At 37.0% G+C, this 25,454-nt stretch overlaps 1 protein-coding gene across 2 annotated transcripts in view; it reads left to right on the top strand.

The window, feature by feature from the left end:
- The first annotated feature begins 11,552 nt into the window (after positions 1-11,552).
- The window catches only part of LOC140159101 (alpha-N-acetylgalactosaminide alpha-2,6-sialyltransferase 2-like), a 35,090-nt gene continuing 21,188 nt past the window's right edge, over positions 11,553-25,454 (top strand). The window contains exons 1-4 of one of the 2 annotated variants that reach the window (XM_072182449.1): positions 11,553-11,695; positions 14,506-14,692; positions 19,923-20,042; positions 20,520-20,796. In XM_072182449.1, coding sequence (XP_072038550.1) covers positions 14,631-14,692; positions 19,923-20,042; positions 20,520-20,796 — 459 coding nt within the window. In that variant the 5' untranslated portion in view covers positions 11,553-11,695; positions 14,506-14,630. Of the gene's footprint in view, positions 11,696-14,505; positions 14,693-17,953; positions 18,085-19,922; positions 20,043-20,519; positions 20,797-25,454 lie in introns of those variants that run through there. The other variant, XM_072182450.1, reaches the window with a different exon arrangement.

The raw sequence follows: 25,454 nt of genomic DNA, 5'->3' as shown, positions 1-25,454 counted from the left end.
GTACCATCTTTCAAGATGATTTGGTTCTTAGCAGGGCGAATTGCGACATCATTGCATTTCATGAAGGGAATACCTGCAAGGATTTCTTCGTCAAGGTCTCTAACAACTAGACCTTTAAAGACAAAGGAGTGTCTGTCACGAGTAAAAGTTAGGGTTGTTTCCCCAACTACCTTAAGAGGGGATGACCCATCAGCTTGACGGGCAGACTGCGAACTCTGATGAATGGGGCATCCTAATCGTTGGACAGCGTTTTCGCGAATGAGATTACCAGTGGATCCACTGTCAATGGTGATGCGGACCGCATGGTGCTTGTGGAATGCATCTACATAAGGAGACTGATCAACATGAATTCGCAGCGCTGTCTGAACATTGGGCTGCGCACTAAGGTCAGATTGGTCAACAAAGGCACATGCTAAATCTGAGTCGCTGTCACAATCATCAAGGATGTTAAGCTGACGAGCGCGGGCCAGGTATTTTCTGTCCTTTTCAGGGAGGTACGAGCACTCGCTTAAGAAATGCGCATGGTCATGCCGACCAGCTTGCTCACACAGAGGGCAGGATTTACCAAATGATTTCTTAGCTTTCAATTTAGGCATCGGTCTACGCTGACTACTAGTGCGCATTCTGCGAGCAGCATCGTTTGAGCTCAGCTCATCCATGGAGCGAATCCAGAGCTTGAGAAATTTCGGCTTTGATAGAAGCCAAGGTGCGGGATCTTAGCTCTGTACCGTACCGCTGCTTTACTAATCGGGGCAGCTCAGGGTTTATAAGACGCAACCACGTTAACAGTACAAAGTTTTCTAGTGTAGGCGTAATAGCTCGTAATCTCCTCATCTTCATCGATGACTTGGTCATGGTGACTGATGCCGCCTCCTTCACGCATGAGGTTGTCTTCGGTGAATGCTACTAGACGCTGGTACAAGTCCTCTGGGCGTTCATCAGGGCCAAGGCTAATATTGTTGAACTCCAGGAAGTGGCCACCTGTTGTTTGGAAGCCAAAATGGAGACGGATGGCTTGCCATATCTTGTTCAGGCTGGTGCAGTTTTTGAGTATTGTATTTCGTGAGATAATTGGACAATAGTTGGCTATTTGTCCAAGCATAAGCTCCAATGCAGCATTTTTCTGGACTGCTGTTTTCCTTTGGGCTTCCTGTATGTCCTCACCATCGTTAGTGAGACCTCGAAGAGGGGAAGTTTTTTACTTTTTGCCCCATACCGCTCCTTCAACCAAGTAGGGAGAAAAGCTTGGGTCTAATGACAGTGTATACTGGAGGTTATGTTTCCAGCTTTCAAATGAGTTTATTGTTTCGTTCTTTGTTAAAGGCCATTGCTTCGGCGCACGATGTGTTGTGGCCATTGCTGATTGTTTTTACACTCGTGTATGTGAACCAGAATAAAAGCTAATATGCAGCCTTGCAGGCTTAAGCTTACTGTTTTAAGCTTTCTGGTCGCTCACAGTCTTGTGGAAGATCACACATTTAGGGTTCAAGATGACCACCAATTTCGTCAGGAAGGTCAGCTGAGAAACTTCAGAGATGACTGGTTTCGAATCCAAGCTGTCACCACGCCAATAAAAGGATTAGGGATTAATCTAATGTGATAATCACAACCAGGCACATGTAGCTTCCACGAGTGCAGAGACAGAGAGAGAGAGAGCCCATCCAGGCTCAGTGCACCTTAAGGGCACACAACTATGAATCAACTGGCGCTGCATGTCGAGGGGTTAGTGTAACAAAGGGCTATTTAGAAATTGGGGCATTTTGAGACATGAGCAAAATCGTTCAAGTTTGCATACAGCCCAGATGCAGATAGCCCTTTGTTGCTCTAAACACGAAAGACCCCTTGCATTATCATTGCATGCACAAACTTTATGATGGACGTTTGTTGCATTAAACAAAATAGCACTTTTGCTCAGGAAGTCTGATTTTGAAATCCAAGTAATTTAAATACAAAGTTCAATGCAGATAGCCCTTTGTGTCCAGGATATAAATGTTCTCAGGATTATTTTGGTACCAAACATCAAAGAATACGGCCATATTGCAATTTGCAAACTTGATTGAGGAAAAATTGTAGTAGGATCGAGATGAGATAGGGTCATGTTAAGGGTGCCCCTAATAATTATCATATCAAGCTAGCGGTGGCTTAGAGAAATACAGGTTTCCAAAATAATGCATGATAATAACACAAAGATAACATCAATTGATATGAATATGTCATCAATGTATCTCTTATGGCAAGAGCAAAATTTCCTGCACGATACGCTCGCATAATATATTATATATAGACGAATCCAAATTCACGCATTCCTAGGCCTATACCTTAATGGCTGCCAAAGTTGGGTCCCCGTCGGCTCAATCTCACATAAAATGTGAAATAATGCGGCCTTGGAAGGTATTTTAAACTGCATTCTATCACATGTGTTACACCATGGAAGTAATAGACATTACTTCCATGGTTACACGTAGACAAAAGAATAATGACAGAATACAACTCAAAAGAATCTAACATCGAATTTTAAGCGGCTTAATCCACCTAATTCAGTCACTACACCAGTGTGGTGCATGCGGGGACCCGTCATGACCGACCAAATCCTGACCATGACTTGGCTCGTTGGATTCGTCTATACCATATGCAAAAATTTATTTGGTTTCCTAAAAAGTGCGAGAGTGGGGGTGGGGGGGGGTTGGGCTAGTACAACAAGTCATAAGTAGTTGACCTTTTGACCCGATCTTTTGTTTTTGGCCTTCATAGTTCCAAAATTTTACTTTCAGTACCAGTTCAAGGATTAGGATTTAGCTATAATTATTTCATTTGCAAAACAATATAATATTTTTCCAAAAATTTGGTGCTATATGAAAAAGTTTCCCCACAGTATGGGCAGATAGCATAACATAACATAACATAACAGAAAACTTTTGGTGCGCTGTTCCTTATGACAAGCTCGTAGCGCTTACAAAGTAAAAATAAAAACATCTTAAGGTACACAAGCAAAACCTTAAATAAATAACATTATAGAGTACAAACCTTAAATTTACATAATACAAGTCTTAAATATAATGATTAACAAAGTAAAACACATCATGGAAAAAGATAGGTCTTAATTGACTTTTAAAACTCGCGATGGAAGAGGATTCTCTTATTGTGATAGGAAGTTTATTCCATTCCCGTGAAGCACATAAAGTAAATGTCCTGTCTCCTGCTCTAAGGTGAGCCTTGGGGTAATCAAAACGAAGGAAATCATTTACGGATCTGAGATTACGGGTTGGATGATAAATATGAAGACAAGTATTCAGATAATCTGGTGCTAAGTGGTTTAGAGTCTTGTAGACGTAGAGGAGCAGTTTGTAGATAATACGCTGTTGGACAGGTAGCCAATGAACAGCAACATATTTTTACTGCACGACGCGACCTTGTACCTATAATCAGGCAAGCATGGGAAAATCCATTGTGCTCCCATTGTTCACTCGTCATGGTTGATTGATTTCCATGGAAAAAAAAAAATTTTGGTGATATTATTATTTGCATCAAAAAGTGCCACTTTTTGCTATCCGCTAATAAACATGAATTTTATATCATCATAATAAAGATAAATTTATCAAATGTTTATTACAATACGAAGAAAGAAAAATGTTAGCATGTTCCAGTGAAATGTTCTGAAATTATTAATAAAATTTCCCATCAGGGTTTTCTTTAAGCATTTGGCTGAAGGGGTATTTTCAATTTTTTTGGACCCTTTCAATTGTAAATTTTTCCTCTGAAGGGGTCAAAACATTGCCCAAGGCGTATTTTTATAATATTATTTTTGAAGACATTTTTGACAATGTGTGTGTTTTTGGAGCAAATTGAAAATTGAAAACGTAGGCCTACACTGAACTTTCTAAGTAAAAAGTGCCACCTTTTCCCAAGACTAAGTGCATTTTAATTTATATTACTTGAAAGTAGAAGTTTGTAATATCGAGCGAAGATATATTAAAACATTTTTCATTTTCATGTAGTGTAGAAAAGTCGACTTTTTAATAAAATGTCCCTTGTTAAAAAGCCCCAGTTTGAAAGTGGCGTGTTTTCCATATATATGGCGGTGGTGGACCGGAAATTCTGGAATGGGGAAACGGAAGATTTTTTGGACATATGCCTTATCTTGCACGCTGCGGAGAGCGTGGGCAAGCATTTTTGGGCAAGGCTATTCTGAAATTTTTTTAATTTGCAACCCTTTCCCGAAGCCTCGCGAGAGATTTAATATTGCACATAATCGCGCACGCTGCTAATCATGGTAAGGGCGCACACCACTAAATAATTGTCCCATTGAAATACGTGTAAAAACACCAGTTTTATTTGCTCGTTTTGAGGCCTTTTCGGCACATTCTGAGAAATTTAAGGATAACCAGTCGATTGCAAATCGATGAAAGTTTAACATATGTTTCAATGTATGGGTAGTCTTCCGTCTCGTTTTCCCGGTAGGAGCCGCTAAACAGCGCCCTCACTGTTTTTGACATGCTCTCATGACTGTAAACCCGTTTCTGCCCATTTTTTAATACGCGGACCTATTTTCTCGATAATTATAAAAATGCGACTTTTTAGTTTTTCAAATTCATGCACAGGCTTTACACTTTTATTTAAGCTATCATTCGCTACTCTTTCTGATTATTAGTCCAAAGAGCAGCCCATTATACCTCAAAAACTTTCTGTATTTTACCGGAACTCAGTAGGGTTACACAAATGGCGCATTGATTTAGTGGTGTGCTCCCTTCAAGGGTTTCTGATGTTCATAAAATTTAATTCTTTTATCTTTTTCTTGAAATATAAAATGTTTTGAGTAAAACGCTCGAAACAGAATTGCTCTGTGACATTCACTTCAAGAGAAATTCCTTTCAAAGTTACATGGTGGATTCCGAAAATAGGCAAATTTTCAACATTTTGACCATTCATGCTTACTCTTCTATATTTGCATTAAATTCCAATTCTCTAGATAGTTTTTGACCTTCCATCTGATGAAATTCGGTTTTAAATGAGAGTAAATCACGTTTCACAATTGCATGGGTCTACTGTTAATGATTTATAACAATCACCCCCCCGCCCATATAAAACCAAGATTTGGCAGCTTTAAACGGCACGCACCGATTTGTCACCTTAAGCCCAAATTGCTTTAAATCCAAGAAATCTTGTTTTCACACAATTTGTGGCAATTTCTTGAACTTTGAAGGCCTCTGGGGTAATAATCTTAGCGCAATTTGCATCTAAAACGCATTAAATATATTCACTAACATATAAACTATCTATTTAAATCGAAAAAACTGCAATTTAATCAAAAGCCATTTCAATTTTGGCTGAATCTCTGAAAAGCACGGTTTTACTCCTAGGCCCTTCGAAGGGCGCACACCACTAAATAATTGTCCCATTGAAATACGTGTAAAAACACCAGTTTTATTTGCTCGTTTTGAGGCCTTTTCGGCACATTCTGAGAAATTTAAGGATAACCAGTCGATTGCAAATCGATGAAAGTTTAACATATGTTTCAATGTATGGGTAGTCTTCCGTCTCGTTTTCCCGGTAGGAGCCGCTAAACAGCGCCCTCACTGTTTTTGACATGCTCTCATGACTGTAAACCCGTTTCTGCCCATTTTTAATACGCGGACCTATTTTCTCGATAATTATAAAAATGCGACTTTTTAGTGATTCAAATTCATGCACAGGCTTTACACTTTTATTTAAGCTATATCATTCGCTACTCTTTCTGATTATTAGTCCAAAGAGCAGCCCATTATACCTCAAAAACTTTCTGTATTTTACCGGAACTCAGTAGGGTTACACAAATGGCGCATTGATTTAGTGGTGTGCTCCCTTCAAGGGTTTCTGATGTTCATAAAATTTAATTCTTTTATCTTTTTCTTGAAATATAAAATGTTTTGAGTAAAACGCTCGAAACAGAATTGCTCTGTGACATTCACTTCAAGAGAAATTCCCTTTCAAAGTTACATGGTGGATTCCGAAAATAGGCAAATTTTCAACATTTTGACCATTCATGCTTACTCTTCTATATTTGCATTAAATTCCAATTCTCTAGATAGTTTTTGACCTTCCATCTGATGAAATTCGGTTTTAAATGAGAGTAAATCACGTTTCACAATTGCATGGGTCTACTGTTAATGATTTATAACAATCACCCCCCCCGCCCATATAAAACCAAGATTTGGCAGCTTTAAACGGCACGCACCGATTTGTCACCTTAAGCCCAAATTGCTTTAAATCCAAGAAATCTTGTTTTCACACAATTTGTGGCAATTTCTTGAACTTTGAAGGCCTCTGGGGTAATAATCTTAGCGCAATTTGCATCTAAAACGCATTAAATATATTCACTAACATATAAACTATCTATTTAAATCGAAAACACTGCAATTTAATCAAAAGCCATTTCAATTTTGGCTGAATCTCTGAAAAGCACGGTTTTACTCCTAGGCCCTTCAAGGGTTTCTGATGTTCATAAAATTTAATTCTTTTATCTTTTTCTTGAAATATAAAATGTTTTGAGTAAAACGCTCGAAACAGAATTGCTCTGTGACATTCACTTCAAGAGAAATTCCCTTTCAAAGTTACATGGTGGATTCCGAAAATAGGCAAATTTTCAACATTTTGACCATTCATGCTTACTCTTCTATATTTGCATTAAATTCCAATTCTCTAGATAGTTTTTGACCTTCCATCTGATGAAATTCGGTTTTAAATGAGTAAATCACGTTTCACAATTGCATGGGTCTACTGTTAATGATTTATAACAATCACCCCCCCCGCCCATATAAAACCAAGATTTGGCAGCTTTAAACGGCACGCACCGATTTGTCACCTTAAGCCCAAATTGCTTTAAATCCAAGAAATCTTGTTTTCACACAATTTGTGGCAATTTCTTGAACTTTGAAGGCCTCTAGGGGAATAATCTTAGCGCAATTTGCATCTAAAACGCATTAAATATATTCACTAACATATAAACTATCTATTTAAATCGAAAAAACTGCAATTTAATCAAAAGCCATTTCAATTTTGGCTGAATCTCTGAAAAGCACGGTTTTACTCCTAGGCCCTTCGAAGGGCGCACACCACTAAATAATTGTCCCATTGAAATACGTGTAAAAACACCAGTTTTATTTGCTCGTTTTGAGGCCTTTTCGGCACATTCTGAGAAATTTAAGGATAACCAGTCGATTGCAAATCGATGAAAGTTTAACATATGTTTCAATGTATGGGTAGTCTTCCGTCTCGTTTTCCCGGTAGGAGCCGCTAAACAGCGCCCTCACTGTTTTTGACATGCTCTCATGACTGTAAACCCGTTTCTGCCCATTTTTTAATACGCGGACCTATTTTCTCGATAATTATAAAAATGCGACTTTTTATTGATTCAAATTCATGCACAGGTTTTACACTTTTATTTAAGCTATCATTCGCTACTCTTTCTGATTATTAGTCCAAAGAGCAGCCCATTATACCTCAAAAACTTTCTGTATTTTACCGGAACTCAGTAGGGTTACACAAATGGCGCATTGATTTAGTGGTGTGCTCCCTTCAAGGGTTTCTGATGTTCATAAAATTTAATTCTTTTATCTTTTTCTTGAAATATAAAATGTTTTGAGTAAAACGCTCGAAACAGAATTGCTCTGTGACATTCACTTCAAGAAAAATTCCCTTTCAAAGTTACATGGTGGATTCCGAAAATAGGCAAATTTTCAACATTTTGACCATTCATGCTTACTCTTCTATATTTGCATTAAATTCCAATTCTCTAGATAGTTTTTGACCTTCCATCTGATGAAATTCGGTTTTAAATGAGAGTAAATCACGTTTCACAATTGCATGGGTCTACTGTTAATGATTTATAACAATCACCCCCCGCCCATATAAAACCAAGATTTGGCAGCTTTAAACGGCACGCACCGATTTGTCACCTTAAGCCCAAATTGCTTTAAATCCAAGAAATCTTGTTTTCACACAATTTGTGGCAATTTCTTGAACTTTGAAGGCCTCTGGGGTAATAATCTTAGCGCAATTTGCATCTAAAACGCATTAAATATATTCACTAACATATAAACTATCTATTTAAATCGAAAAAACTGCAATTTAATCAAAAGCCATTTCAATTTTGGCTGAATCTCTGAAAAGCACGGTTTTACTCCTAGGCCCTTCGAAGGGCGCACACCACTAAATAATTGTCCCATTGAAATACGTGTAAAAACACCAGTTTTATTTGCTCGTTTTGAGGCCTTTTCGGCACATTCTGAGAAATTTAAGGATAACCAGTCGATTGCAAATCGATGAAAGTTTAACATATGTTTCAATGTATGGGTAGTCTTCCGTCTCGTTTTCCCGGTAGGAGCCGCTAAACAGCGCCCTCACTGTTTTTGACATGCTCTCATGACTGTAAACCCGTTTCTGCCCATTTTTAATACGCGGACCTATTTTCTCGATAATTATAAAAATGCGACTTTTTAGTGATTCAAATTCATGCACAGGCTTTACACTTTTATTTAAGCTATCATTCGCTACTCTTTCTGATTATTAGTCCAAAGAGCAGCCCATTATACCTCAAAAACTTTCTGTATTTTACCGGAACTCAGTAGGGTTACACAAATGGCGCATTGATTTAGTGGTGTGCTCCCTTCAAGGGTTTCTGATGTTCATAAAATTTAATTCTTTTTATCTTTTTCTTGAAATATAAAATGTTTTGAGTAAAACGCTCGAAACAGAATTGCTCTGTGACATTCACTTCAAGAGAAATTCCCTTTCAAAGTTACATGGTGGATTCCGAAAATAGGCAAATTTTCAACATTTTGACCATTCATGCTTACTCTTCTATATTTGCATTAAATTCCAATTCTCTAGATAGTTTTTGACCTTCCATCTGATGAAATTCGGTTTTAAATGAGAGTAAATCACGTTTCACAATTGCATGGGTCTACTGTTAATGATTTATAACAATCACCCCCCCGCCCATATAAAACCAAGATTTGGCAGCTTTAAACGGCACGCACCGATTTGTCACCTTAAGCCCAAATTGCTTTAAATCCAAGAAATCTTGTTTTCACACAATTTGTGGCAATTTCTTGAACTTTGAAGGCCTCTGGGGGTAATAATCTTAGCGCAATTTGCATCTAAAACGCATTAAATATATTCACTAACATATAAACTATCTATTTAAATCGAAAAAACTGCAATTTAATCAAAAGCCATTTCAATTTTGGCTGAATCTCTGAAAAGCACGGTTTTACTCCTAGGCCCTTCGAAGGGCGCACACCACTAAATAATTGTCCCATTGAAATACGTGTAAAAACACCAGTTTTATTTGCTCGTTTTGAGGCCTTTTCGGCACATTCTGAGAAATTTAAGGATAACCAGTCGATTGCAAATCGATGAAAGTTTAACATATGTTTCAATGTATGGGTAGTCTTCCGTCTCGTTTTCCCGGTAGGAGCCGCTAAACAGCGCCCTCACTGTTTTTGACATGCTCTCATGACTGTAAACCCGTTTCTGCCCATTTTTAATACGCGGACCTATTTTCTCGATAATTATAAAAATGCGACTTTTTAGTGATTCAAATTCATGCACAGGCTTTACACTTTTATTTAAGCTATCATTCGCTACTCTTTCTGATTATTAGTCCAAAGAGCAGCCCATTATACCTACAAAAACTTTCTGTATTTTACCGGAACTCAGTAGGGTTACACAAATGGCGCATTGATTTAGTGGTGTGCTCCCTTCAAGGGTTTCTGATGTTCATAAAATTTAATTCTTTTATCTTTTTCTTGAAATATAAAATGTTTTGAGTAAAACGCTCGAAACAGAATTGCTCTGTGACATTCACTTCAAGAGAAATTCCCTTTCAAAGTTACATGGTGGATTCGAAAATAGGCAAATTTTCAACATTTTGACCATTCATGCTTACTCTTCTATATTTGCATTAAATTCCAATTCTCTAGATAGTTTTTGACCTTCCATCTGATGAAATTCGGTTTTAAATGAGAGTAAATCACGTTTCACAATTGCATGGGTCTACTGTTAATGATTTATAACAATCACCCCCCCCGCCCATATAAAACCAAGATTTGGCAGCTTTAAACGGCACGCACCGATTTGTCACCTTAAGCCCAAATTGCTTTAAATCCAAGAAATCTTGTTTTCACACAATTTGTGGCAATTTCTTGAACTTTGAAGGCCTCTAGGGGAATAATCTTAGCGCAATTTGCATCTAAAACGCATTAAATATATTCACTAACATATAAACTATCTATTTAAATCGAAAAACTGCAATTTAATCAAAAGCCATTTCAATTTTGGCTGAATCTCTGAAAAGCAGTAGGGTTTACTCCTAGGCCCTTCAAGGGTTTCTGATGTTCATAAAATTTAATTCTTTTATCTTTTTCTTGAAATATAAAATGTTTTGAGTAAAACGCTCGAAACAGAATTGCTCTGTGACATTCACTTCAAGAGAAATTCCCTTTCAAAGTTACATGGTGGATTCCGAAAATAGGCAAATTTTCAACATTTTGACCATTCATGCTTACTCTTCTATATTTGCATTAAATTCCAATTCTCTAGATAGTTTTTGACCTTCCATCTGATGAAATTCGGTTTTAAATGAGAGTAAATCACGTTTCACAATTGCATGGGTCTACTGTTAATGATTTATAACAATCACCCCCCCCCGCCCATATAAAACCAAGATTTGGCAGCTTTAAACGGCACGCACCGATTTGTCACCTTAAGCCCAAATTGCTTTAAATCCAAGAAATCTTGTTTTCACACAATTTGTGGCAATTTCTTGAACTTTGAAGGCCTCTGGGGAATAATCTTAGCGCAATTTGCATCTAAAACGCATTAAATATATTCACTAACATATAAACTATCTATTTAAATCGAAAAACTGCAATTTAATCAAAAGCCATTTCAATTTTGGCTGAATCTCTGAAAAGCACGGTTTTACTCCTAGGCCCTTCGAAGGGCGCACACCACTAAATAATTGTCCCATTGAAATACGTGTAAAAACACCAGTTTTATTTGCTCGTTTTGAGGCCTTTTCGGCACATTCTGAGAAATTTAAGGATAACCAGTCGATTGCAAATCGATGAAAGTTTAACATATGTTTCAATGTATGGGTAGTCTTCCGTCTCGTTTTCCCGGTAGGAGCCGCTAAACAGCGCCCTCACTGTTTTTGACATGCTCTCATGACTGTAAACCCGTTTCTGCCCATTTTTAGTACGCGGACCTATTTTCTCGATAATTATAAAAATGCGACTTTTTTAGTGATTCAAATTCATGCACAGGCTTTACACTTTTATTTAAGCTATCATTCGCTACTCTTTCTGATTATTAGTCCAAAGAGCAGCCCATTATACCTCAAAAACTTTCTGTATTTTACCGGAACTCAGTAGGGTTACACAAATGGCGCATTGATTTAGTGGTGTGCTCCCGTAACGATCTTTTTGGGACAGCCTGTATTTAGCGCGACTTTATTCTAGAAACACTTTATTATCAAATAATCGATAAGCCACCAGCAAGATCAATATATTGGTTTGTTTACATTGCATACCAAAAATATGTGGCGTGAAATGACAAGTCGGAAGTACTGCACGGCATGCGGCCACATCATTGGAGACTAAATTAACTTTAAGCTTACGTGAAGACAACATGTCGTAATGTCACTGTCACCTAGTTAGTAAGTATTTCCGTAATAAGAAGTTCATAATGTGATGTATAATAGTACGTGCACTATCATGCTAGATGTATGTAGTACTATATCTGGTTCCATACAGCAATACGCAGTATTGCTGTCTGGTAAGCAGGTACGAATTGAGACGTTGTGAATTGAGACGTCGGAGCCGGTCAAACACAGAGGACTAGCCTACATCCCGTATCCTACTATCACTCAAACAAGCAAATCTCTTCACGAATTCACTCACCTTGCGATCCTACATCATCAGTTGAAACAAACATCTAAGTTTCCAAAAACAACTTTGTCATTCCTCAAAACTACAAGTAACTTCATTAATAAAAAATTGAAATCATACTATTACCCGTTATTGAAAATTTTGTTCGATTTATGTGAACCAAAAAGAACGCACGAGTCGAGTTCAGTTTACCAAAATGGTAGCTCCTGCCTCCTGGTCACCTCAGATATGACGTCAGTATCAAGCTGCTTATTAAACGGTGGATCGGATTGGTTGAAATCAACGCCACGTTTTGACCTTACAGGGGTCAGAGATATGCATATTCATGTATGAAAACAGCGATGCGGATATAGTATCATCACCGAGAACTGAGAATTGCGACATTTTCGATGTTTGTACCGGGAATTTCAGACACGGAGACTCATGGAGATTTCGAAAAATTCGTCCAAAGGTAACCAAAGGGTTGGGGATCGCATGATTTTTAACTATCACTAAATGTTTCGGAATTGAGGTCGGCTAAAAAGTAGACAGTTTCGGGGACTGTAATTGGTGTAGATGTCACATTTTGAACAGTGAGCGATAAGTGACCAATTTCATGCTCAGCACAAGTGACTATCTTTACACAGGGTATATGTAGTACATGAGTACGTACTACAAAACTAGTACAACAATCATTGACAATCATGTGAAATTTGGTATTTGATTTGAACATGTTGAATAATGAAAATTTTGTGTGATGTGCATGTGGTGAAGATTGCCTGATGTTTGAAGGAGTTTAATGCCCCTGTCAAGCTGAATTTTGACAAAGCGCTCTAGCATGTCTAGCCTCCACCTCATGATTTGGCTAAAAACCAATCGCTAGTACGTATACAGCGATCATGGCGATGTAGTATAAATTCAGCTTTAAGGTCTGTTCATACTACCACCGCATTTGCGATTTGTTGCTTTGCGATGCGGTGCGTTGCCGCACTGCAAACTACTGCATGGCGATTTAACGCAATGAAGCTAAATATATTTTAACATGGAAATGAGATGATCGAGTTGCATTGAGTTGCGGCAAAAAGTAATCGATATATTGGCATCGCAAAGCCAAAGCAACGCATCGCAAATGCAGTGGTTGTATGAACGGACCTTTAGTCAAGCGGCATGACGTATCAGCCAATGAAGTCTTGATTGTGTCCGTTTATCTGCAATGCGCATGCGTCATGCCGCTCAGCGGCAAAGCGGCATGGTAGTATGATTATAATATGAAACCAGCATAATAAATCATGTAGGCCTAAATCAGCTGAAATGTTTACCCTATATTAAAATTAAGAATTTTACTCTAAATATTCCTGAGCCAGTACTGTACATGATTTCCGCATTTGTGATTGCTTGAGACCGGGCATTATAAACAATGCTGGGTGGCCTACATTGTAGGCCTATGTGCAATTGTGAGGTAGGGAAAATGATGTTTTTTAAATTGCTAATTTTTGTCATTATTTTGATGAAATAATTAAGAATCACAAAATATGCTCTGGCATATGAACGGGGTTCATTCATTATATTTTCATGACTAAACAATTGTTTATGCCCTTGCCCCTCAGGCCAGAAATGAACCCTCGGGCAGAAATTAGGGGTTCATTCATATATTTTCATGACTAAACGAATGTTTATGCCCGAGGGCTTTAAATAGCACCCCATACACTACTTAGCCAGATATGTACATCATCCGTACATGTAGTGTGTGTGTCACGTCTCATCCAGCGTCTCATGGTTCGGAAGTCATAAAAGCTGTCGATCCTGTCTGTGTACAGGATCGGAAGAGTCATCCCTCCTAGTCTCGGTCCCAGCCGATTTGTGCTCCTTCGTCACTAAACAAACCGTCTGGCGTACTGGCGTTAAATTTTGCTGTCATTCAACGCTGGGCTTCGGCGCATGCAATGGTTGATGGACAGCTATGCGGTTACATAAATCCACACAATGTACGTGAGTACGCGCTGCAAGTCGCGTACATGAAAGGCGATATCGGACGATCGGCGCCTCAGTGGCTGCTATTAGCTAGCGTACATTTTTCGTTAGCGGTATCTTCAAAGCCTACAAATAGTGGAGGGCCTATAGTATTTAGTGTCACTTACACAAGTCACGTCCTATAGCCAATTGAAAACAGTTTTATTTGGAAATCCATTAACCAATCTGCGATTGTCATTTCAGGGTTGTCGCCAGACGGTTTGTTTAGTGACGGAGGAACACAAACCGGCTGGGACCGAGACAACATCCCTCCCTGCATGTGCTAATTCAAAAGAGAGGGGGAACCATCCCCGGTTTTGATATCTGCAATCAATCCTAGGTTCCAGAATTGTGCAGATGTGAACTGTGTGCCATAATACTCAAATTTGAGCATATACGTACATGTATAACTATTGGCTACTAGATTTTGATAGCTTGGGACTATAGCCGCAAATGCTAAGTTATCGGTTATCAAATTTGATGCGGATCTCATCAGGAGTGCACATTGATGCACCCTGGTGATGCACAATGATGTTGCATCTGACCTGTGTAGAGTCACCAATTATTGTTTACCATTTCTTTATTTCAGCCCAAATTGAATTATCATCAGAGATGCATCAAAGTAAATCTGGATACGGTTTTACTACGTGTAGAAAGCACTCATGTGTCAGCTAATACCAGATCAGGAGAGAGGAGACCTATGACTAGCCACTGATGACTACAGACTCTAAAACCTACAAGATGGCAAACGCTCCACCCACTAATTCAGCTGCAAAGTAAGAAGAAGTACCGCTGAAATTATGTTCAAGTTTCAGATTTTTCAAGCTTTTGGTGGTTTTTTATGATCAATAATTACATTTAGGCTCTTCTAGATTTTTTTTAAAAATCCCGACTGAACCCACTTGGCAAGTATGTCCACCCGTAGAACAGGGTAAGGTGAGATTATCATGGTGGTTTTATTTTTGCAATTTTTTGCAATTTGACATAGACCTGTATATTCAACAGCCTGCAAAATGCTCAATAATAAAGCTTAATTAGGCCAAATAAAATAAATAACATGTCATATATCGTCTGGACTTTTTCAAAATTTGGTGAAGGAAGTCATTATTTGCTAATTTGTTACAAATGAACTATTTATTTCTGTATTGCAATGGAAAGGCTTTGTCAACACGTCATAAAAATGGGCAGGTCCCTATACTTTTGTTATTTCCCAAAAGCCTACCCAGAGCTTGTAAAAAGTGTTTTCAATGTGTTTATGAATGATAAGCAAGAACTGCTTAACATGTCTAGCACAACATTACAGAAAGTAAGGGAGCAAATAAGAAAAATAACAAAAATATTTGAAAATCTCCAAAAATTGGCGAGGGCAAGGATGATGTACAAAATACAAATGTAATAGGTCCACATGTTATTCATTTTACTTGGCCTTAACTTAAAGAAGTCTACACTCTCCAAATCATTACTAATTTGTTAGTTAAGCTTGCAAGCACATATATCTTTATAAAGCCTAAAAATTGTCAAGGTGTACTATTAATGATATTTCGTCTTTTTAAATTATTAGTTTGTTAGTAAGTACTTTAAAAACAAACATGCCCATGACAGGAAGTTTGCTCATGGGTGGGAAAAATTAATGACTTTAACAGATGCCAAATTTATCACATATATCATGATATAAAGTCATGCTCTTTTTGCATGGTGATTACTCCATTTCTAACAAAAAGTCATGTGACGAAAAATAAAAACCACCGTGCAGTACTTTAGACAGACTTTTCAAGTAGGGTCGGTCGGGATTTTTTTTTTCTGGAGGCTAAAATGATGTAAAATATCACTGAAAACTTGAAAAACTGGCAAAAATTAAAAAGTTAAAATTCCCCCAAAACACAAAATCAGAGTCGGTCAGGCCCGTAAAACAGGCTTTATTTTTGTTCACCTTAGGACTTTTTTTGCCATCATTGTATAGGGCAGAATTATTACAGTCCTTAGTGTTTTCAATTTTTTGACTCCTGACACATTTTATTGGATTACATACATATCCAATAAAATGATGTAAAATATCACTGAAAACTTGAAAAACTGGCAAAAATTAAAAAGTTAAAATTCCCCCAAAACACAAAATCAGAGTCGGTCAGGCCCGTAAAACAGGCTTTATTTTTGTTCACCTTAGGACTTTTTTTGCCATCATTGTATAGGGCAGAATTATTACAGTCCTTAGTGTTTTCAATTTTTTGACTCCTGACACATTTGATTGGATTACATATTAATATTTTGATATGATATTAACATGACTCTAATCAAGTGAAAAGTGTCATATGTTTAAAATTGATTCCTATTTAATATCACATTAACTAGCGTGCAGTTTTTGTGCTTGCGTTTTCAACCACAATAATCGCCAGTATTTAAATACCAATAAAAGAACCATCTGTTTCACTTTTGGCATTAGTTTATAACATTGCAAAATTGATTGAAATTAGTGTTATCAGCAGGTGAGTCAATTCGGCTATTCCAGTTGAAATCCATATACCCCCTGTGGAAGATATGACCTTAATCTCCTGCACAGGGAGTATGAATTTCAAATGGGGTTACCTGAATGAGGGACTCCATTTGCAGTCCACGCCCCATCATCTAGCTTATCTGTCAATCAAACTCCTCACAGGCTGTGATTGATTGGTTTTTAAAATATAACAATATGGAAGGCATTCCCTAAATCATGCTATGCTAATACTGTATTGTCTGTAAAACATTCCCCCTCTAATACATGTAAGCGCCCCCTGCAATTTTCAATGAAAATTGACAAAAATGCAAAATTTTCATGCCATATTATGTGGTTAAGCTTAAAACTTGCATCAAGTCATGCATGCATGTCGGCCCTGTCTGTGATGATTGCTAAATTGCATGGACAAAAGTCACAAAACCTATTAGGCCAAGGAAAGTCGATTTTGAGTTTCCCGTCACCTGCCCTCACTTCATTTTCTGACCCTCACTTGAATTCATTATTGTGATTTTCCAAAAAATACCGATAAAAACTGGTTATATTTGCAAAAAAAATTATGAATATCCCTTTATTTTTTGTGGAAAAATCAAAATCAAAACATACATTTTGCTGTCAACCTTGCAGACTCTTTTTAATATACTTTTGAATCTCATTTGGGCTAAACAAACATCCATCTTCAAGTGTGTGAGCAGCAAATAACAACACATTTTACTTGCGTGTTGGACTGTTGGTCATATATTAATGAAAGGCAGCAAAATAATGAATAATGAAAAAGTTACCTCACTTGTTTTCAGAAATTATGTGACGGGAAACTCAAAATTGACTGTTAGGGGCCTTTATGACTCAAGCATCCACCCAGTTCATTGATATTAAATTATGGTAGAATATCACAAATTTCATCAGATTCTTGCTTCATGATGCGCTTGCGAATGCAATTTTGTCGTATTTACTGTGAAAATATCATGTTCCACATGATTCTGTGGGCGCCATTAATAGTAGTATAGTACTGTATATAGTCAAATTCGGAAAATCCCTCCTTTCTACAGGAGCACCATCAGGAATTTAAATCCAATTCTGAATTTTTTTCAGTGAAAATTCCCTTCTAATAAACCCCCCTTTTGGAAAAATGCAATGCCCCTGGGGTGTTTATTACAGACAATACGGTATATATTATAATTAAAGACCGAATTAAAAAGACTAATTTGCGTCTGACATCATGACAAAGGCGCGCCGTGATTGGTTGCTGACCTGCGCAGTATGGCATTTTTGGTCTGATTGACAGGACGTCATACGCAAACTAGTCTTTTTAATTCGGTCTTCAATTATATCTACTGATACACCCACCAGTCGACTTGAATGAGAGGGATGTTAGATTTCAACCCATAGATATTGTAATTTTGTGTGTGTTGATGCTTCAACACCCCTCATCACTCGTAAGTGAAACTGATGGGTGGGTGGGATGCTTGATGGACAGTTACAGATGCAAATTTTCAATTTTTTTTGTCTGTCATTGAATCTACTACTACTAACATATGCTCATTTTGCCACTACTATCATTGAAAAGCTGCATGGGGCAGATGTACTAACAGTGCAGCATTATAATCCATAACTGATTTTTTTCATTGATTGTATGCTGTGAGAACATATTTGCATGATGGGAAATTTTGGTAGCATTAGGTAAGAATTTGTATGTAGCATCTCCCACGATCCCACTCTCTCTTTCTCTCGCTCTCTGATCATATTTCTTTTTCTGCCTTTGTTTTGCTTCCCCTTAATATTTCTTTCTCTCCCTCTCCCCTTTTTGTTATGCATTGGAATTTATGTTTCCTGATTATTTGTGTGTCCTTCGGAGCTTGTGAGCACAATTTTTCTGAACTGTAAGGCTTATAGCGATGTGACTTGGTGGTGGGGGTCTTCAAATTCTGTTAGGTTATCAAAATTGGATTTAATACATAAAACAAATCAAATTTTGAGGCTGGGGGGGGGGGTATTTTCTTAACTCTTAAAGACCTGATATTTTTTCTGGTGATTTTGGCAGAGTTTTTGTTTTTAAGTCTTGTTAAAAAGTTTGGCAGCTCAGTGACCAAGTGTATAAAGTGCAAACAAAGTGATGAGGGGAAATATCTACTTCTCACAGCGACAATTCCATAACCTAAATATTTCACAAAGAAATTAATCAAATGTCTTTGGATCAATTTAAAACTCAAGTTACAATTTTGCTCTAATTATGTAGTCAATGTCATATTTAAAGGAACGTGACCCCCATATATTTGGAAAATCAAATTATTCAAAACTTATTTATGACATGTTGTCCCCTTATGGAATTACTGACATATACAGTGTAATACTTGTAGTCTATGGTGTTTTTTATTAACGATAATCATCATGATCATGTAATTATATAATGATATCAAATTAAACACCCTATTTTTCTCATTAAGTTGGGCATTCCAACTGTGGTATGTGGTAACCTAAAATGTGACTCCTCGCCACAACTGAGCCCGGATGTCGCCAGTGCCACTATTGAGATATGCTCCATCGAACTTAACAATAAACAATAGGAAAGAAAGGATTTATTGACTGTTTTATTGATTTTCACTACTTAAATGTCAAGTACTATAGACATGATATACATCATTTTAAAGCTAATTTCAAGCAGAATATTTTGGTTGAATATCTCAAAAATGATGATTGGCGACATCCGGGCTCAGTTGTGGCGAGGAGTCACAAATGTGGTATACTACAGTCGAGACTAATTTGAGAGTTTTTTGATGATTTTTTCTGAAATATACCGATTTGGAATGCCTGATTTCAATATGTTCAAGGAAAATATGAGCTTTTACCCGATACCAAAATCTACATTTTGATGGGGTATTAAATAAAGCGGGGGATGATCGAGGCTGTCAATCAGGTCACACACCTTTTTAAGTTGTATTTTGATGTTGCAAGCTGGTCAATATTGTATTTCAATTTCTACTGTTTTTTCAATTATGTGTATGTTTTGTAAGATTTATTTAGTGAGTGACACAGATTCTGTTTGTATATTTTGTGTAAATTTCAAATATTTATGATGTTGTATCTAAATGTACATGGAGTGGAAAATACACCCTTTAAATCAAGCCTAGGGATCTCTTTTATGTGGTAGCTTTGAAATATTTGTCTCAATATTTGAGTGTAAACACTGCTATAGGCAGTGTCCGAAATAAGGAAAATATGGAGGTTGTCCCGAGGACAACTAAAGCATGAATTCTGCTTGTCCTCAAAACATTTTGGTTGTCCCCAAAATATATATGTCATGTTTTTGAGTGCAAAGAATCCAAATAGTGGTTGTCCAGGGGATAAGTACATACATGTAGCTCAATATGGTTGTCCCCAGTGATTTTTGGACAAGAGGACAAGAGGATAAGTGCTTATTTCGAACACTGGATAGGTCATGCCGATTTGAAGCGTGAGATACATGTATACATACATGGTTCTTTTTTATGCTAACATAATTTTCTTGTTTTACTTTGCAGCCATCTTCGATTGGGGTTTGGCTTCATGGTGTGCCTTATGTTCATGGTGCTAGGTTATTTTGTTCTTTATGAAATGGGCCCACAAACTGTACCAGTTTTTGAACCAACTACTTCATCAAGGTATGTACATATAAGTCAAACAAAAACCCAGTTTTGCATCAGAAAAATTTTCCAACAAACTTTTTGTTGTGAAAAAAAGTTATGTACTTTTTTGGAGGGGGGGGGGCACTTCACAGCCAGATATATGTTCAAAACATTGTTTTTGATGCTAATGAAATTTTCATATTTTGTTTGATCGTCAGCAATATAATGATTTTTCTGACAACCAAACAGAAAACCGAAAGTGGGTTAATCGCTTTATAGTGCTTTGAGCCAAAGCCAATATCACATACCGTACCTACTGGGGATGAAAAAAATATTATTAAGTCTCCACCAAATGCCAAGAATAAGTTTTCTAAGAAAGTTAAACCTGCGTGCAAAAAATTAGTGCTGTATTTTTCTGGAATGAGGAGTAGACTCATTTGCTCGATTGCATTTTACCAATAATAAAAAATAACACAAGCCATCTGAACTCTTCAATTGTTTCTCCTACTCCAGGGTCAACAAAACCGGCGTGAATTTCCAAGGAATAATAGGCAAAGCCAACTACTTGTTAGAGAAAATAGGGATTAGAGACAATACAGGAGATGATAAGGAACAAGCCGTGAAAGAAACGCATCCAGAATCATCAAAAACTCAAGAGAGTGCAATAGATAAAGACTTCCTTCAAAACATTCAGTGGTTTCTAAGAAATTTAAGCGATGTGGATAGAAGTAAAGATGAATATGCAAGGGAGAAAGTCTACAGACATGATGATCAGTATTTGAAATACATGGTAAGTAGGTTTTGATTTTGGTTGTTTGTATGTGTGGTTGTTGGTTGTTGTTTTTTTCTTTTGAAATCTTTAAAGTAAAGTGCCTCTGCACTAGTGCACTATCCACAAACAATGAACTGTCTACTGTTGGCACTACGCACCTTTCTCATCCCAGACCCGGTCTATGCAATCCCAGACCAGGTCTATGCAAAGACCTATCGTGGGATGAAACAGAGCAATACATGCTTACAAATATTGCTTGGGCAGGCAAGTAGAATAAAACCAGGGACCAAAGCCACTTGCTTGAATGACTGAAAAAATTACAGGCATGTACCAAATTAAAAATGGACAACATTTTCAGGCCACCATGTATAATCCGGCTGTGCAATAATTATGAGCCCTGGGGAGGGTAAAAGTTGATTTTTGGGGGGGGGGGGAAGACATTTTTGGCAAGCCGAAAAGGGGGGGCAAGCAATTTTGGTGGCCTTTTGGCATATGCAAAGATTTTTTGGGGCTGAGAGGGGGCAAGTTTAATTTTGGCGGGCTGAGAGGGGGGGCAAGCGATTTTTGGCGGGCCGTTCAAAATTTTACCCTCCTCCCAGGGCTCATAATTATTGCACAGCCCTTTAATGTATATCCAGGAGATAACCAGCCATATATTCCATCTACGTTTTGCTCCAAGATAATAATCAAACTCACCGGCCATGTAAAGCAAATGAAAAGGTAACGAACATGTTGGGAATTCATAAATAAATGATTTATAATGCAACTACTATGTGCAATAGACCGAAGCAAGTATTACAGTTGTGTTCACACAGTGTTGTGTTTCCTCATTGCCATAACTTATACCCAGGGACATTTGGGGTCCTGAGGCCATTGTCATTGCAATTTCCCTCCAGGCCTTCAAATTGGCCATCCAATCAAACCTCCTTAAGTCAGTTCTACTTAATTTTTTTTTCATTGGTATTTGCTTGTATGTATTTTCTTGTAATGTTTTGATTTGATTTTAGTACAATCCTTCACTTTATTGTCTTATTTAATGTTGGATCTCCATCTGGCTTTGTGCCAAAAAAAATTAAATAAACAAATGTATGATTGAATGATTGATTGAATGATTGATTGATTGATTGATGTAAGGATGGATGGAAGGAAGGAAGGAAGAAAGAATCAATCATTAAATGTCTGATCAGCGACATCAAAAATGTTAAAATGCCATTAACGTATGTACACATTAGAATTGACATAGCATTACCTTGCATAACATTACAAAATTACATTATTTTATATTACATTACATTGACTCATTGGTGAGTGTACAAGTGACTGATTAAAAAATGTAGGCTATACACTTGTACTCCAAGTACTGTAATGAATACATGGAAATACATATAATACACCTGTTATTTGTTAAGTGAGTCTACATGGTCAGTTTTTCCTGCAGTACATGCACTCTATAGCAGGGAAATATCAGCAAGGTTTTTATTTTTGCACTTTCAGTTCACAGTTGATTTCAGTACTGTGAATTTAAAAGCCCACAAAAAATATTTTTGACATGTAGGTTATAATGGGCAATTCCATTTAAAATTCACACTCCCCATGTGGAAGATTTTGGAAATAGGAATGTAACAAACACATAGGCAGCTCCATTTGAAGTTCACCCTCACTCTGTGGAAGATTTGGGTTGAATCTTTCTCAGGGGGTGTGTGAAATTCAAATGGAGCTGCCTTATGTGTTCATTCTAATTGAAATTGATACTCTCCCTGTGGAATATTTTTCCAAAATCTTCCACAGGGGAATATTTTTCCAAAATCTTCCACAGGGGTAGTGTGGATTTTAAATGGAATAGCCCAATGTGCAGGTGTTTGTGAATACAAGAAACTGCAAAACTGCTCAGAGCAGTAACAATCATGAAAAATTAATGGGCCTGTTGCTAAATATCCTGCTATAGATACAATATTCCTAGCCTGCTACTCTTTGAGTATAATTATGTAAATGTTAGAAGTAAAGGGTGGCGTAACTTCCAGCAATCATCGTTAACATGAGCACTACGACACATTATATGTCACCCCTCTACCCCAATCTTACCCCAAGGACAGGTACTCCATGGACGAAAGAGATCAGACAAACTCCAATCAGTCAAATTCTCATCATTACCCGTTAATTAGGGCCGATTGTTCCATGAAATGCAACAGGGTATTTAAACTGCTACGCACGTACCGCATATTTTTACGACACGTATATACGCGAAGGCACACAATGCTGGCATGATTGTTAGACACGTCACAATCGAACAATCGGCACTCATGAATATACAAAAATTCACAGTGCTACAAAAAATGGGGACTTTGACTGGTTGTGAATGGTCTGACGTAGTAGTTTGTGATTTTATCTTTTAAAATACACCAAGTTGTCAGACATTTTGTGCATCAAATGGTTATGAAGTTTTGATTTACTCCAACCAGTGCACCTACCTTAACTCCGGGTTTATTTCTGACCGTATGAACACAACTATATAGTAATGAAGGATGATAGCTGACATCTACCTGCTGCTTGTATACTTGCTTTTAATATTCATTTCTTAAGTGAAGCGAAACAACATCTAGCTTTATTGCTGTGTAATTGACTTGATATGAATTTGTAAACAAGCAATTCGGTGATATCATATTATCATTGTTTACAAGTACATTCAAAATTTATGTTTCATTGATTCAGATACTATTTTTTTACAATTCCTACAAGACTCTTAAAATTGGCGGAAAAAATACTTTTCTTTGTTATGATTAAAGGGTTAAGGGTAGGCTAAGTATTTTAGGTCGAAGCAGCCAAAACAAATCGATTTTCATTATCTAAATCAATATATTATTGAAAAATAACACTTCAATGATTTGCAAAGTTTATTCTACAAATCATATACTTTGAAAACTTCCTTGATTTATTGTTGTGATTGAGATATGTTTTACAAAAGTGTTGTTGTTTTAGCTCTCTTTACAACATAACTCAAAAACCACAGGACCTACAAAAGTATATCTGTGATATTTTAATTCTTCTACACACTTGCTATGAGATGATCAATGCAATTTTTGCCAAATCTCACTACCATTCATAAGATGCTGTGAACTACCAAATCGCAACAGTTTAAAATTGTTGCTAAACTGAAATGAATAGACATGAATGATTTAACACATGAGCTATTTTCCTACAAGGGTGTACATATAGTAGCCCAGTAAACTAATTAGCAGCTGTCATTAATATCCTGATTGATTCATTCTTATAATAGTCATTTTACATGCATTTTACACTCTGCAAGTTCAGAGCATGTTCAGAGCTGCTTATTATATTAGGCCAATAAGCCCTTTGGCTCTTCCTCCATAAACCTTGATGAACATTTTACAGTCAAACATTGTGTGGTTTTTGGACTGAATTTAAAAATGTTAAATGGAAATACTTCTTGGTTTTTTTTTGGTTTTTTTTTTTAATTATCAAATATGCATTTAATGAATAAAATGATTGGATAACAAATATTAAATTTATGTCCATGATACTGTCAACATTAAGGTTTCTTTTAAAAAATGTGATTAAAAAAAACCTGACCCAAGATTTTGTGGAGAGCAACTAAACATTTTTCTTTTGCCATCAGAATCAGTTCCAAGTGAGAGCCTTTCAATGTGCATCATGTCTGTACTTAGATTGTGAATAAACAACACTTGGAAAGATTAGGACAGTCCTGGGTAACACCCTACTCTTTTTGAAACTGACTGTGATGTATATGTGTAGGTGTGACTTTCTATACACAGGACCGACGGCTTAACATCCCCTCTGAAGGACAGAGTATTCTCATGGTTCACTTCCCCAATTCTAAATGAACCATGTGGAGAACTGTAGTCTGAATTAAATCTACAGATATTGCCAATTAAATTCAGACTTTGGTTTTTCAAGTCAATACCCCCAGCAAGTTATTACCACTGGGAATTAACCGCAAGACTTTGTGCTCCAAAGCAAGCTCTAGCTCCTGTAAGAAAAAGCGGAATAGGGGAAAGACTTAGAAAATAATAAACAAGTAATTAAACAAAAGAAATTTGTCAAGCTGAAAGATTTAATTTTAAAGCCATAATAATTTAGGCCTACATCATTTTGTTGGGGACACAAGAACTATCTGTTAAACTGTGTTTTATGTCCCCTGCAAAGTAAAAACAGATCGAAAATTGACATTTTGTTTTATCTGTTCTGCATATTTTTCCAAGTAAGTAACTCTAACAACAAAAATGCATATGTGAGGGTTTTCCTGTCCAGTGACAATATTTATTTAGTAATATACCGTCAAGAAGGTTTTCCATTCGTGTACATGTAGCGTGAAAATATAATCCTGCAAATATTACCACTTTGACAGCAGCTAATAAAAGTGTCATTAATTTGACCTGAACTGAATTGGTGTGATGGAGACTTCCCCCATGCTAACCCTGTTTTCCTGCTCTGTTCACCACATAAAGAAATTGTTATTTTTAGCCATTGGATATATTTGTTTCATAAACAAAATTATGTCGAAGAGTTGAAGTTTTATATCTTGGGTGCATAATTGATAATAGGAAGAATAATATTCCGTAAAGTTCGCATAATGACACATTGTGGGCTCCCTTAAGGGCTGGGGTATGAACGTTTGGACAGTATTTATTTTGGGACAT

The sequence above is a fragment of the Amphiura filiformis genome, chromosome 8 (genome assembly GCF_039555335.1).
Source record: "Amphiura filiformis chromosome 8, Afil_fr2py, whole genome shotgun sequence".
Taxonomy (NCBI): domain Eukaryota; kingdom Metazoa; phylum Echinodermata; class Ophiuroidea; order Amphilepidida; family Amphiuridae; genus Amphiura; species Amphiura filiformis.
The sequence above is the reverse complement of the archived record's forward strand: the minus strand, read 5'-3'. Positions and strand labels throughout refer to the sequence as shown.